The 16,642-nt window shown below is 34.5% G+C and overlaps 2 protein-coding genes and 1 non-coding gene across 8 annotated transcripts in view; 1 reads left to right on the top strand and 2 right to left on the bottom strand.

The window, feature by feature from the left end:
* The window catches only part of Kif3C (Kinesin family member 3C), a 141,546-nt gene extending 126,359 nt beyond the window's left edge, over positions 1-15,187 (bottom strand). For all 6 annotated transcript variants that reach the window (XR_011951374.1, XR_011951376.1, XR_011951375.1 and 3 more), the window contains exon 1: positions 15,080-15,187. The gene's annotated coding sequence lies outside the window, so the exon portion shown is untranslated. The remainder of the gene's footprint in view (positions 1-15,079) is intronic.
* LOC140447080 (U6 spliceosomal RNA) lies at positions 4,564-4,670 on the bottom strand. Its single transcript, XR_011951578.1, has one exon. It is a non-coding gene; the product is annotated as a U6 spliceosomal RNA (small nuclear RNA).
* Positions 4,753-6,893, top strand: LOC140446339 (uncharacterized). Its single transcript, XM_072538882.1, has 2 exons — positions 4,753-5,015; positions 5,214-6,893. The coding sequence occupies exons 1-2, from the start codon at positions 4,905-4,907 to the stop codon at positions 6,891-6,893; spliced, it is 1,791 nt and encodes a 596-aa protein (XP_072394983.1). The 5' UTR covers positions 4,753-4,904.
* Positions 15,188-16,642: the final 1,455 nt, after the last annotated feature.

The following is a 16,642-nucleotide window of genomic DNA, read 5'->3' as shown; positions in this document are numbered from 1 at the left end:
TACCTAGTGCAGAAGCTGAATATACGGCAGTACCTTCATGGGTTACAGAAAGTTTGTTCTTTGGTCATTAGTTAAAAGAGATTTTTAAAACTATGGATAATATACTTACATCAATAAAAAAAAACAAACATATTGATGGTCGGCATCATTTTATTAGAGATTGTTTGGAGAAGAAACTTGCTGGTATAATGTATGTATCGCCTGATCAGCGACTAGCTAAGTAGCTAAGTAGATTCTTTACCACCACGCATTCCTAAATTTAATTTGCTCATGTGATGAGAAATCCTAAATATGGGTCACTACATGTAATTATTCAGGGAAAAATAGAAAAGAGATGTGCTACTAGACATAAGCAAAGAACATCTTGGCTCAAGAACCTCCGCCATTGATTTGGAGTCTTAAAGTCTATCTATCTAGTGTCGCCAGAGGTGACCAATCACAACGCAGACTGTCACTCTGGCCGGCCAATCACAAACAGCGTTATTAACTGCGTTGCCATTGGCCTCCCGGCGAAAGATTGGCCGATTGGCTTGTTGGCCGAGTACCATTTGAAAATTTAACGTTTATTATTATACCCAAGATTGAACCTTTGTGAAGACTTCGATTTGAAGAAGAGTCCGAACGCTTTTTGCAGTGAATACGAACGAAGTCTATTTGACTACGAAACATACACTAGAAGGTGTAGGAGCCGCAGTAGCGACTGTTGATCATTCTTTCGTCGAGGTGAAGAAATGTTTGATAGGAAACTTGTCACATCACGAAAGAAACTGTTGACTCGCAGTGAATATTCCCTGCCTGGGCGAGCATCGATCTTTGAGATAGGAAAGACAGGTTGCCTTATACTTATCTCAGATCGTGCCTAACTGGCGCAGTGTTCTGCTGGTCCACTGACGGTTATGAGTGAATAAAAGGCCCTAGTGGACTTAGAATCACTCCTCACTCGAGCACACACCTTGTGGGGTGTGTGCTCGACCACACATCGAAACGTGAGAGGCTGGCATCTCTGTGAAATCTAAAGCGTACACCGCAATTAGAATAATCATATTTAATACATGTAAGAAAATAATACACCGCCAAGTAGAAATTATCGAACTGGCGTGTAGTGGCAGTCATAGCTCAGTGGCTATGTTACTGACTTAACAAGCTGGAGAGCCCGGGTTCGAATCCCGGCACCGATAAAATTTTCAATTTCTAATTTAACTGAGCTGCCACCGTGCTTCGGAGGGCACGTAAGGCCGTCGCTTCAGGCTACGAAAGTAGTCGTTAAGTCATGTTAGGGGCGCGACCTGAAAACCCTAACACTAGACATTAGCCAGAAGGTTACACGAACTTTCTTTACGTGGCGTGTGGTTCGAGTACACATCATTACCACGAGGTCAAGGATGGATTCGAGAAACATTCGATCCTCCTCTAGAGCGGCGGTCGCAGATCATCCATATATGGAGAATACCTCCGGAGATGCTACGGCCGTACGACACTAGCTATCTACTTTAAAATGTATAATATATGACTGAATTATCAATATGAATGAGTCAGATAAAATTAAATTATTAGAAGAATTTTTCACCAAGTCACAAAACAAAATTTGTTTAATTTATCAATGTTTTGTATTTTGAGAACGATTTTCGAAGTGGAAATCGAACCGTTTTGGCTTATTTCCGACAAAAATGGTTAATTGCATTGAGATGCCACAAGAAAATAGCTTCAGAATGATATTGAGATATAATGACATAAGCAGCGGAGATGAAAACCGACACATCCAAAAAGTAGAGTGTAGTGATGTAGAAGACATAAATACATGTATCAAAATGAAACAGTTTGAAAGAGTATGTACACATTAGCAGAATGGTAGACGATAGTAATAATAGCATGAGACAAATCTCCAAATGGTCGAAGAAGTGTTGAAACACCAAGGAAGAGATGGTGTGTTAATTTAAACAATGCAGGAGGCTAATGTCGAAGAAGAAACAGACCTTTAGAGTATTTGTATAAGAAGGAAGAAATAAGAAGACATTTGTATATTGTTGTTCCAGATATTGATTTAAGTGTGTTTGGGAAAGATCTTTTAGACAATCTTCACTACACACTTTCTCCTAAATAATTCCTCTTGTTTGAAAGATATTAAGTTCTTTATCTTCTTCCACCGACTCAGTACTCAGTATGGGAATAACTATAACTACTGCATTCTAACTACACAGCAAACCTTGCATGTTGTCGATACTTTGCCCGTTAATTATTTTCCCATTGAATGTTTAATCTGCTTTTATATAAATAGTAACAACAATTTTTATGACATACTCGAAGAAACGCTTTTACGTGAATTATTTTAACATTATAAACTCTTCCATTAAACATAAATACTAGCTTATTACCAAACATATACATTTTTTAATAATTGTATTTGTTGTGAGTCGGGTGGTATCCCCTAGAGACCGCACACTCCAAGTTCACATGTTCTCAAACTAAATCGCCGTAAACGGAGCGTCACTTTTACTAAATGAATCAATATCGGGGGAATATTATAAGTCAAATATGGTTGGCCTAATAACCTTGCTCCCGTTTACCCTTTCGCACTTAAAAGGCTGCTTTCGCTCTATGAATGGCTACATGTGTTGTTTTGTAAACATCAATAGAGTGAGACGCACAAATATATTTAGATACACAGATATTTGTAGGGTGATCATCTGTTTGATGTGAGCCATTATCATAGGCCACCAAAAAAATTACTTGCAAACATTGTTTTTAAACAAACATATTCATATTTTATGAATTCAAGAATGTTTTCATTCCTTAGTATACATTTATTATTAATTAAATAATTCTCGTCCTATTAAACTATTCTAAAATAACTAATAAATTAAAATTATTAAATGAATAAATAAATCAAAATACTCAAAATCACTAAACCGTATAACTTATCCAATTATTAAGATCAGAAGATTATAATATCCATCAAAGATTAAAAAAATAGAAGGAGGAAGATAAAAAATAATAAAAGGACAGCACTAAAGACACGGTCCAAAATATGATGAACCGAGTACAAGTGGAGGGGATATGGAGTAGAATGCGAAAACATGGAGTAAAAAAAATTTCGGGAATACCTTCAATTTTTGTAAGTATATACACATAAGTACAGATTATTTCTCTCAGACAAATTCACAGCGATATCCCTAAAACGAAATAGACGAATAATTAATAGAAGAACACGTCGAAGGAAAATACAAGGACACTCGCTTCTCGCTTCTCGTCTAGGGGTCCGTCAAGACATTTATTTTAACAGACAAACAATACTGGACCACGGATAAGGTATTGTTACATATAGGATAAACAAAGGGTACAAGTCTAACCCTATACACGCTCATGAAAATTTGAAAATTTTCACGAACGAGTACCAGATTTATTAAGCTATGCATGTGTCTGAAAAAAATTCTATAATTAAATTATATATTGTTACAGAACCTATGGCTAATAAGGACTGTATATTATATGGAGCGTATGTATTGCATTTAGTTAATTTTATATACAGGGAGTTTGAATGCTGAATAAATTTAAGACATTCAAAGAAGATGTGATCGAGGTCACCTAGCTTACCGCAATGTTTGCAACTATCATCATCGATGACTTTAATTTTAAATAAATGGTATGGATAGAATGCATGTCCAAAGCGTATTCGATTTATAGTAGTAATATATTTACGAGGAGCTTTGAAATTCTGAAACCAGGTTGTTTGAGGTATAGTTGGTTGTAAAGGGGTATACCTTTTATGGTTTGTAGAACAGTAATGTTTCCATTGCTCTTTCCATCTAAGTTGCTGATTTTTTTTGAAAATCGTAGTAACTTCTGATGTATTAAGCGTATATTTCAACGTAGAGCCAGTTGTTACACTCATTTTAGCCAAATTAACATATTCATATTCAACATATTCAAAACATATTCATTATGTTTGAGACCAATATGTGCTTTGACCCAAATAAATTTTATGTTGACTCCAGTCGATGATAAATGATACAATAGATCTTTTATTTCAAATATGTAGGGGTTGCTAAATGTTGAGGACAATTCAATGTTTTTTATGCTCTGCAAAACTGAAAGGCAATCTGACAGAATTAAAATATGTCTATTGCAGGTGTTTTTAACATATTTTAGAGCTTCAAGTATAGCTATTGATTCCGCTGAAAAGATTGAAAATTCATATGGTAGTTTATACTTGAATTCTACGTTTGTAGCAGATTAAAAGTATGCGCATCCAGTCCCTTCTGTTGTTTTTGATGCGTCCGTGTATATTATTGTGGCTTCCCTATAATCCTGCAGTAGAGATCTTAGAAGATTGCTACTCGTAATGGTGTTCTCACTATAAGTGGGTATTATAACCTGAGTTCTGTGGAATAAAGAAAAGTAGTCTAAGCTTCTGTCAACTGTGTCCAATTTCTTGAAAAAAATAGGATTATTCTGTAATGCCATGCATAATGGCGGAGATGGTTTTTTCTCCCAATATTTGTTTGTAAGATCTGACTCGTTAAGTTGACGGACGCTTGAAAATAACTGGGAGTTAGTTAATAGAATAAAAATGTGGAACGCTTCACGATTTTGCGTGTCATCCTTGCGCAGGGGCCATGCTAATATTCTCTGTATCGTTCCAATTTTAGTATATGTACCGCCGAAGCGAGTACATTTTTGTAAGTAGAAATAACTTAGTCTTGTATATAATAAAATTACTCTTATTCAATGTAACTAATACATAATAAGGGAAAGTAGCCTAATTTCGGATAGTGTCTTAATTTCGGATAGCGGTGTATCTAAAAAAGTTTCTTTATTTGCGAACAGAAACCTATACGTATGTCACGCTGAATACCACAGAGAACATTATCTTAAATTGTTTAGGTAGTAGAGCTGCTCCCCGTTAGATGGCAGTGCCGAAACCACCAAACGTTATTGTGCAGTTTTTTTTCGGTCGTATTTCAAAGCCTATTTTTTCGTGTTTTTATTCCTGTTTGAAGTTTGATCTTTTGGCAGGGGTAAGCTAGAAACCTGTTTTATTTGATTTTGCTACTAATTTAAAGCAGATTTTAATCACATATAAATTAGAGAGCCCTAACCTTAAAAATAAAAAATTCCTAATTTCGGATAGTACAAGTCCCATAATTTCGGATATCCGAAATTAGGAACCTTAAATTGATGATCATGTTAGCATAAAAACTTTTGTTTCTTTTCAGAAGAAAATGCCAAAAACAAGTAAAAAACATAAACAATGGGATCCAGACCGAATGATACGTGCTATCCGTGCCGTCAGGGGAAAGGAAATGGGGTATCTTAAAGCCTCGAAGTTATTTGCTGTTCCGAAATCAACTCTGGAAGATTATGTTAAGCAAGAAAATAAAACTCCGGAGCAGTTGGTTGCTGTTAAAATTGGAAGAAGACCAGTACTTTCTGCAGAAATGGAAGCAGATTTAGTCTCGTATTGCCTAGAAATGGACCGGCGATTTTACGGAATTGGGACCGCTGATATCAAGAGACTTGCATATCAAATAGCTTTACGAAATGGTCTTCGTCATCCATTTGCCCATGCCGAATCTGCCGGTAAAAAATGGTTAAGGGGATTTATGAGGCGAAACGCAGTTTTGTCCCTTAGAAAACCACAAGGAATCTCGAAAGCCCGAATTAAGGGATTTACCCCAGAAAATGTCAGCAGATTCTATGATCTTTTAGAAACGTCAATGGAAAAAGTTAACTTCAACCCCGCAAGAGTTTATAACGTTGATGAAAGCGGCATAACAACGGTTCAGTCCAAGAATACTCGTGTTATAACATTAAAAGGAAAAAAACAGGTTGGATCTGTTACCGCGACTGAAAGAGGCGCATTAGTTACTGTTGTATTTTGTATGAATGCTGCTGGTGGGTTTGTCCCTCCATTATTCGTGTTTCCAAGAAAGAACATGAAAGTGGAATTATTAGATGGATCGCCGCCTGGCTCTATTGCAGCTTGCCATCCAGGTTGGATTCAGCAGCACATTTTTTCCCAATGGCTACAGCATTTCGTAGCTCACGTGAAACCATCCCGTGAAGACCCAGTGCTGCTTATTCTTGATGGTCACTACAGCCACACAAGAAATATAGATGTGATAGAAGCAGGACGTGCAAATTTCGTTACAATTTTGTGTATCCCGCCGCACAGTTCACACAAACTACAACCTCTAGATTTGTCTTTTATGTCACCATTTAAAACATATTATTCGCAACAAATTGAGATGTGGTTAAGGCAAAATCCTGGACGCACCATAAACTCGTATCAAATTTGTAAGCTTATGTGCCCGGCATATTTGAAAAGTGCTACTGCAGAAATTTCCGCGAATGGTTTTCGCAAATCTGGAATATATCCTTTTAATAAAAATAACTTTTCTGATCACGATTTTATAATGGAGAGACAAAGAGAAAGAACACCACCACCCATAAATCAAAATCATGGGGAAGTATTACCAACAAGAGGTCAGTCAAGACCAGAACCACAAAGCATTATCGAAAGAACACCTCCAAAACATAACTTAACAAATAAATCATCCAATGGAAATGCAACTGAAACTACGGCAACTATGATAAGAGCTGAGGATATTAGTCCACTGCCTTCTTGCAGTTATACCTCACAAACAAACAAACAAAAAAATCCTCGAAAAGGTTCTAGTTGGATAATAACTAGTACACCTTATAAAGATGAACTTGAACGAAGTGTAGCCGAACAAGAAAGAAAAAAGTCTTTGAAAGAAAAGAAACCAAAAATAAGCAACGAATTAAATCAAGTCAACAGAAAAAAAACTCCACGCCAAAAAAAGCAAAAGAAAAAAATTGAATCGAGTAGTAGTGACACTTCACATCCTGGTGATTTAGCTTATTTTGGATGATGATTCTGATATGGATGTAGACGATGAAGATGGAGACACAGAATGTATGTTTTGTGACAGTTTATATTCCGAAGATACACACGGTGAGAAGTGGATAAGGTGTATAAAGTGCTTCAAGTGGTGTCATGAGATGTGCGCCAATGCTGATAAGAAGAAAACCTATATTTGCGACTTTTGTCAAGATGTGTAACTATTCTTATGATGAACAAAATGGTGTCTTAATTTCGGATAGGGTATCCGAAATTAGGAGCCCTAAAATTTTTGACATACAAAAGCACTAATTTTATTGAACAATATTTTTTGTAAAAAAGATTTTCAATAAATTGTCTATGATAATAAAATTAGTTTCTATATTACTCTGCAAGTACTCTTGAGTAGATAAAAGTTTAAAATGTGTTATTAGGTGAAAAATATGACACTAATTGTAAATGGTATCCGAAATTAGGCTACTTTCCCTTAACATCAATATGCAGTAAATGTAACAATTTATAGATTAATGTTATATCAACAGTATTCTAAGCCAATAAATTTTTAGTAAAACATTCATAACTCTAAATTGTGATGAGCAACTATTAATAATTAAAAAGCCACTTGTATCATTAACAATGGTAAAATAGTAGTTTTTGAAAAAATGACAATTTATGGCTTGTATTTAATTGTAAACATGAATTTTTCCGTAGAACAATTAACAGATATGATCTGGGTACTACGAGAAAGTTCAAGAAAATGCCTACTTGCATCCACAATATATCAACAGCGATATCTTCACCGGAGGAAGCCAAACGTAAAAGCTTTTGAAAAATTAATGAATTGTTTTGTTCGAACACGGTCAGTTGCACTTGAAAAAATCGTCATGATCATGGCTTATTCACTCCTGGCGAAGTGTTTCCGCCCTTTTGGCCTCTCTGATTCATTTATTGCGGAGAATCAGTCCGCTGTTGTTTTTTTATTATTATAGCAGCGTGTGTGACTTGGCCCTGTCTACAATTTTCATCCATTCTTTCCGGTCCTTACAGCGCTCCTTCCAATTGTAAATTCTCAGCTTCTTTATGTCTCCTAAGACTTGATCTCTCCATCTTCTTTTGGGTCTCTCCTTTGGTCTCTTTGTTGTTGGTCTCCATCCAGTTATTCGCTTTAGCGTAGAGTCTGGGTTAGCTTTTTCTGTGTGTCCCAGCCACCTGAGCCTTTACGTCTTCACGAACTTGATTATGTCTTCACCCTCGATGACTTCTTTAATTTCTTCATTGGTTAATCTTCTAAATTAGCCTACACTTATCCTCACCGGTCCCATTGTTCGTCGAATTATCTTTATCTCTAAGATTTCCAATCTCATTTCATCTTTTTGTGTTAGGCACATCGTCTCTGCACCATAGGTGATCACTGGCCTGATTGCAGTCTTGTAAATTTTTAATTTGGTTTTCTTACTAATGTGTTTTTCTTTCAGGAATTTTTGGTAGTTCCAGTAGGTTTTATTACCCAGTAGGATGCGTTCATTGATTTCATCCGTTCTATCATTTCTGTCATTCACCATCACTCCCAGGTATTTGAAACGGTGTACTCTTTCAAATGTATATGCACCAAGCTTAATTTCTTTCTCTTTGTTCGTATATTCTCTCTTGAACACTTGAGGTATTTCGTTTTGCTTTGGTTTATTACTAGCCCTCTCTTCTTTGCTTCTTTATCTAGTATTGAAAATACTTGAGAAAATAAGAGAATCAAAACTGTTATCAGTGAAGAAAATGAATACGATGTAGTGTTAGCCACTACTGAGGATCCTTACATCCACACATGAATCACATACAATTTATTTAAACCAACATGAATCACATATAAGTCATACTACAATATGTAATAACAACTTTAGAAACTTTGCCGCAATTTCTTATCGGTACTCAAAACATGGGACTTCAAATTAAGGGTTGCGCCCTAGATTTCTCACCCCTGTCCCAGCCTGGGGCCAAAATGTACAGCGTTGCTAAAAAATTAATCTATATATCGATCCAAAACTTTGTGTACGAATACCGTACTGTGTCAAATTACCAAAAATGGTAAAAAAGTTTTCCGAAAATAAAAAATATTTCCTGCTCCTGGTACCAACATTTTTGTACAGCATTAGGTCGCAGGTCATCCCCCTGAGTGGTAAGTTTATCTTACCTGCCACTCGCCTGTATCGAAATGAATTGACGGCATAGTTTCTAAAGTTGTTATTACATACTGCAGTATTGTTTTATATGTGATTCGTGCTGGATCAAATGACCCAATAAAAATCTTCCATGGGTTTGTAGACTATCAAACTTTGGCGGCCAATATCCTCCGTAAATATAAAATACATTCATACCACATACAGTAGGGATTAGTTTTTTGTCAATGATCCCAGCAGCAGGTGCATAGCGACCGTTTTTTTTTCGGTTATGTGCTTTTTAGAGATGGGGCTACATTTCCCAAAACTGAAACAGTAAATCAGCGTAATTTTCATTACTATGCGTCAAGCAATCCCTGCTTTATTGATAGTTATAGTTACACAAAGTGGTCTATAAATGTTTGGGGTATTATTGTTGGGGACATTTTTTTAACTGCCGTGTGAATGGTGCTATATATCTGGATTTTCTAAATAATAATTGGCTATTAATACTGCAAAATATTCCACTTAATATTCGACAATGAATGTGGTTTTTACACGACGGGGACGGTGATCTAGTTCATCACACTGCTCTTATTCACAATCGTCTAATCTAATATATAATAACTTTCCTGCGAGGTGGATAGGCAAAGGAGGACCAACTGTTTGGCCACCGCGAATTGTCAAACATTGATTTTTTTCATATGGCGCTATATAAAAAACCTTGTGTACCAGAAGTCTCCAACAACGCCAGATGATATGAAAAATAGAATAAGAGAAGCTTTTAATATTGTTGTAATATTTTTTTTAATTCACCCTGCATATCATAAAAGCCGACATAGATTCCAAATCTTTCTGTGTTTCTGATATTGATAATCTAAACATTTTGGAATTTGTTTATACTAGGCAAAAATAAAATGTTGATTTTCAAAGCGGCGAGTTATGCAATAGATAATAAACGTTCACTTAAGAATATTTTCACTTATGCTGGCGAGAGAATGATTTTTATCATGACTTCATGTAGGAAAGTATGTAGGAAACTAAATGTCGGTATTGTTCTGAAGCTATTTTCTCATAGTATTTTAATGCAATTACCATTTTAATTGGGAATAAACCAGAATTTAAGTTTAAAATAAGTTTATTTTTAATGTTTCGATTTCCACTTCGGAAATCGTTTTTAAAATACAAACCATTATTAAATCAAGCAAATTCGAATAGATAAAAAGAAAGTACCACTATTATAAGGGGTCAATAACATATCAAGGATACATCATTTATGTTTTTAAATGACATACATGTAAAATCAGAGTTTGGTGTTTATTGAGAATAAACAAAATGTAAGACCAAATACTTACCATATCGGGATAGTATCATGAGGTTTTTTTCCTGGTTTTTTCCTCATGATTTACTATGGAATGACTAACAGGAGAATTTTACTGTCATCATGGCATGTGGTTGTCTTTTTAAAGATACATCACGCTATGATTTTTCTGACGGATAATCTCAAGTTAAAGTTGATTTCATGTAATCGAATGAACTATATTATAATAAAGTCGCCCCAGGGACGCAATTCAACAATATTGACAATATTATTTTAAAGTCGTCTACTTTAAAATATATAATATATGTCTGAATTGTCAATATACCTAAATGAGTCCGATAAAATAAAATTATTAGAAGAATTTTTCACCAACAGTAACAAAAACAACATTTTTGTTTAATTTATTAATGTTTGTATTTTGAGAACGATTTCCGAAGTGGAAATTGAAACGTCAATAAACTTATTTTAAACTTCAATTGTGGCTTATTTCCATTAAAATAGTAATTATTTTATTTTATATTTACCTGCTAAATATTTGCTACAACCAGATTGGGTGTGCTCTGTGAGTGAGCAATGAGCTCTGAGAGATTAACATAAGTGTAAATATTTATTGAATCCGTCATAGGCTGCACTTGGGTTTTTCATCATTCGGAGAAAGTGATACATTGCTTTAGTGATACTCCCAAACCTGTTACAAATTAATGGTAACTCTAGCGATACTCCCATACCTGTTACAAATTAATGGTACCCTACTAAGTTTGTGATAGTGGTACTTGTGATTGGAAAGAGTTTGTTTGTGTATTGACAGCGAAACTGGCACGACGTATTTTAGATATAAATCAAGTGATCTTTAATTTGAACTTTGCCAATAGAGGCCCTTTACGATCCATACATAAACGTGTGAGTGTGTGTGTGTGTGTGTGTGTGTGTGTGTGTGTGTGTGTGTGATACATTGTGTATTAGTAAGATAAAACTCAAGTTAGTTTTCAAAAACAAAAAAGCGTAAATAGTGAAGTAGAGCTCGCACAATGTAAACCTAGTGTTGTGAATTGCCTCCTTTCTACAAAACAAGTAGCGGGCCAGACGTTGGAGCTGGCTAAGTATGTAGACTAGGATTAACTAATCCTTCGTCGAAACAACTTTCTTAGTCGAAATGGTAATAATAATGCTGATTTTTATCATTAATTTCTAAAATCGGCTATGTTGGCGTCAATTTTGGTCCGAGAGTCAAGCGAATACACATTTCCTACATAAAATTGGCGCTCGTTCTTCTGCCATACTCAGAATTTTCCTACATCTAACTGTTCGTGAGAAAAATTTCCACTTGGATATATGTATTCGCTGAAAATTTCGTGAAAATTAAAAGTGAATATTTTGTTTGAAATTTAAATTATTTCGATTAAGGGCGACTTGCTGATTAAAAAAATGTAAACATGTGGCTAAAAATTATGCACCTTTTTGCTGGAAAATCGAAAAAACTGTAGATTTTTTAATTCGATTTTTCCCCTTTTCCGGCAAACTGGGGTTAAGGGATCAGAAAAAAACACATGTTTGGAATAAGCTGGACAAAGTGTATGTACCAAAACATTAAACAATTTTTTTTTTTTGGAAAATTTGGAAAAAATTTTTCAAGGGGGTACCCTTGGATTTTTATCAAATTTGGTTAACCGGCTATATTGGCGCCAATTTTGGTCCGAGAGTCAAGCGAATACACATTTCCTTCATAAAATTGGCCGCTCGTTCTTTTGTCATACTCAGAATTTTCCTACATCTAACTGTTCGTGAGAAAAATTTCCACTTGGATGTATGTATTCGCTGAAAATTTTGAGAAAATTAAAAGTGTATATTTTGTTTGAAATTTGAATTATTTCGATTAAGGGTGACCTGCTGATTAAAAAATCTAAACATGTGGCTAAAAATTATGCACCGTTTTGCCGGAAAATCGAAAAAACTGTAGATTTTTTAATTCGATTTTTCCTCTTTTCCGGCCAACTGGGGTTAAGGGATCAGAAAAAAACACATGTTTGGAATAAGCTGGACCAAATGTATGTACCACAACATTAAACAAATTTTTTTTTTGGAAAATTTGGAAAAAAATTTCCAAGGGGGTACCCTTGGATTTTTTACAAATTTGGTTAATCGGCTATATTGGCGTCAATTTTGGTCCGAGAGTCAAGCGAATACACATTTCCTACATAAAATTGGCCGCTCGTTCTTCTGCCATACTCAGAATTTTCCTACATCTAAAGGTTCGTGAAAAAAATTTCCACGTGGATGTCTGTATTTGCTGAAAATTTCGTGAAAATTAAAAGTGAATATTTTGTTTGAAATTTGAATTATTTCGATTAAGGGCGACTTGCTGTTTAAAAAGAAATTAACATGTGGCTAGAAATTATGCACCGTTTTGTCGGAAAATCGAAAAAACTGTAGACCATTGGATTTTTATCAAATTTCGTTAATCGGCTATGTTGGCGTTAATTTTGGTCCGAGAGTCAAGCGAATGGACATTTCCTACATAAAATTGGCCGCTTGTTCTTCTGCCATACTCAGAATTTTCCTACATCTAACTGTTCGTGAGAAAAATTTCCACTTGAATGTCTGTATTTGCAGACAACAATGTAAACAAAAATGTTACAAAAGATAGTTATTTACAAACGTATGTAACTAAAACTAAACCATTTACTTTTCTGCTATGTAAACGAAAGTTTACGTAGAGCGCTTGTCTGAGAAATGAGTCTGGTATGACTATCCCACTTTAGCATCGAGGACGAAAGTCCCTGAATGCCGCTTTGATTCAACCTTTTATACGGAAAAAAACCGCCAACTTTTAACGGCTTTAACGAACTTTAAATGTCCCAAACGGTGGGTTCTAAAAAGCCACTTTTTCTATACATTTACGAAGAAACTACATAATGATAAAAACAATAAAACTACAAGATTTATTGCCCTTTTACGAGTTCCGAGAACAAGTAAACGTTATTGACCCAGTTCTAGGTAGACAAAAAACTTGTTTTTTGTAACGAATTAGCGAAGCGGTTGGTACAAGCAAAAAACATTCATGACCAGTTGTGGTTGCAAAAATGATCACTTTTTATATTGAGAAGTGGCGGTAAAATAATATCGAAGTGTGTTTTAATACCAAAAGAAGCAACCTGTTTTAGCGGGAGTGCGGAAAACGAACGAGACAAAAAGCTCGTTTTATTTGAGCTGAGATATATCGAAAATAAATAGAATATATTTTCGTGTTAATAATGATTTCGTATATTTTCGTATATTCGTAATAATAATTGTAACAAAATAATGAAGGATTATTGGGGATATGTTAAGACTACACCTAGACTACACCCTAAGACTAAAGATCTTCCTGAAGGTTGTAAGTTTCAAATTCGAGATATTATATATAAAATGCGTGAAAAGAAAGAATATGTCTTGTAGGTACGGTGTTACAATTAAAAAAAATTAAAGACAGAAATATGTTCGAAATTAGTAGGTAAGTCTCTGGAGAGTTTTCAGATTGGGTTTAGGTTCAAAATGGAAGACAATAGAAAAGCCTTGTGTGAAAGAGATAGTGTCATTCACAAAAGAATCGAGTTTTTAAGAAACTATAATAATGATTTTAAAAAAGGACATGCTTCATTTGATTATTTGGACGATACGTGGATTTTTGCTAAAGGTGGAATAAAACTAATTTGTCAGAACGACAGTATCAAATTCATAAAACACACCGTTAGTGAGGGAGACATATGCAAAATTTTAAATAAGCAACCAACAAATTCCTGGGCAGTACATAAAATAAAAAAATAGAATAGTTAACGAATGAAAATATTTAATTTCCTTAAGATTCTTTTAATTACTACAGTTTGCCAACAGGAATAAAAAACCAAAAATATTTATAGTAGACGAGGTTATACACAGTTTTGGACATAATGTGTGAATTCAATTTCAATTGAATATATTTGTGGAATATGCAAAACTTACTATGATAACTATATTGGACATAACGGTTACAGTGACGCAGCAGAACCATTGAATACTGCTATTCCTGCAATTTGGGACAAAATTGTGCGGAAATGCAAAAAGTTAATAGAAGAATGTATAATGCGTGAAAATCACATCGAAGCAATTAACCTAGTGATCATTTACAATTCAAGTGAAGATACAGACGACAGTGATTATGACTAAGGATCTAATTCTTTATTACATTGTAAGGTAATACGTTTTCATTTTCTCATTAAGAAAAAATTTGAATGTTATTGTTATTATTTTATCAGTAAATACTTACCACACAATTTAGAAACAATAGAATTCGTAATTTTCTTCTATTTTTGCACTAATAAGTTTATATTTCTCTAAATGGATGTAAAATACATTATCAGTTAAAACCGTGTTTTTTCTTGTCTTATAAAGTGCTTTAAACAAGAGAATTTTCTATTAACTTTTTCAGCACAGGGGACCGTTTAAGTGAAAACTTTCATTCCTAATCCAAAATAGTAGCAAATTCGTGAATTATACTTTGGAACATAGAACATATCGCAAGAGAATAAATAAAAGAGAAGTAGAAGAATGTAAATAAAAATTTAATTTAAAATTTTTTCAAAATTTAAATCCCCCGTATAGGAAAGTATGAGGCTAATGTTTTGTGGCCGTATTTCGATAAAATTTATATAATATTAATAAAAATGACATATTATTAAATGGATAGTGCCATAAAAAAACCAGAGAGGCATAACATAAAAACTCACTCACCCTTATTACATCGGTAAAATTACAAGCACGCAGCAACGAAAACTATTCGAACATCCGTGGAAATACTGGAAACTTTCACAACAAACTGACCAAACGACTGCCAATGACAGCGATGACCTGCGCCCATCATTCCTTTACATTTCCACCACGTTTCCCTACGATCTAAACCCTTATTAGCGCTGTTCTAAAGTTATTTTCAATACTAATTAAAAAATAATATTAGTGGAGGAAAAAATAATGTCTACAGTTTGAGGTTTATTTGTTGAAAACTTTTAAATATACTATTAGATTTTTCTTATAGATTACTCTGTAATCTATACTCTGATAAAAAACTGTAATATTAAAGAAGCGCAATATTTTTGTTTTCTGTGTTCGTTCTTATTTAACACTCCTTTAGTTATTAGCAAATACATGTATTAAATGATATTAGAGTTTTAAACCTTTCCATTTATCTCTGTCGTTCCATCCTTCGTCTAGCATACCTCGGTTTATTATGAATTCGTTCACTTCGTTTCTCTAGAACCTAGGACGACCACCCTTCCTATAGAACTTTATTATGTTATTTTTTTATCATCATGATAATTGGTTCGATAATCCTTTGTAGATTTTGGCCTGCTCGCAGAGAAGTCGCCACTTCCGTCGATTCTTAGCATCTTCTGACCCTTAGAATTAAGATCTTCTTTTATATCATCAATCCATTTTCTACGCCGTCGGCCTCTACTTTTTCTGCCCTCTGGGTTTATGAATGTCAATCTCTTCGTGTACTCATTATCTGACATCCTAGCAATGTATCCATCCCATTTTGTTCTCTGCACCGTAATAAATTTTACAATATCTGGATCTGTGTACAGTTGAGTCCATGGTTCTTTACACCTCTATCATTATTACCTGATGAGATAAAACACATACTTTTATCTAGCATCATTGTCTTCCACGCATGAAACTAAAGACAAACCAGCTACTGCCTGTTATTAAATAAAGACACATGTTATTTTTCTGAATACTATAGACTCAGTGCATCGAAAAAATATAGGTGCAAAAAAGACACTTGGGGACGTTTTCCAATTTCAAGTACAATTGGTACGGTAAATTGGTCGCATTGCTCCTGTAGTGATCCTTTCCCAAGTTAACATGCTCTTTTCCTAACTTGGCTGCACCGTACTGAAGACGACCAATAGTCAGAAATACATACGATTGCTCTCCATCGATATACTATTTTGTTTTTTGTTTTCCGGTTTTGCGAGACATGCCATTACATTTTACTTTTATTATTTCCTCGCATTAACCCTTTTTATTTGTTTTAAACGTTTTAACGTTTGGCATTCCTTTCCTCAGGTAGCTGTAGCTTTCCCTGTGGTAATTGTTACTTGTTGCCCTAGAAACCATCAAAACTAACATTTTACGTTCTTTTTAATTGATTACTATTTAAATGGGAATAAGCCACAATTAAAGGTTAAAATACGTTTAATGACGTTTCAATTTCCACTTCGGAAATCGTTCTCATGTGGCTTATTCCCATTTAAATAGTAATTAATTTAAAATGCCACAAGAAAATAGCTTCAG

Source organism: Diabrotica undecimpunctata, chromosome 7 (genome assembly GCF_040954645.1).
Source record: "Diabrotica undecimpunctata isolate CICGRU chromosome 7, icDiaUnde3, whole genome shotgun sequence".
NCBI classification, from domain to species: domain Eukaryota; kingdom Metazoa; phylum Arthropoda; class Insecta; order Coleoptera; family Chrysomelidae; genus Diabrotica; species Diabrotica undecimpunctata.
The sequence above is the reverse complement of the archived record's forward strand: the minus strand, read 5'-3'. Positions and strand labels throughout refer to the sequence as shown.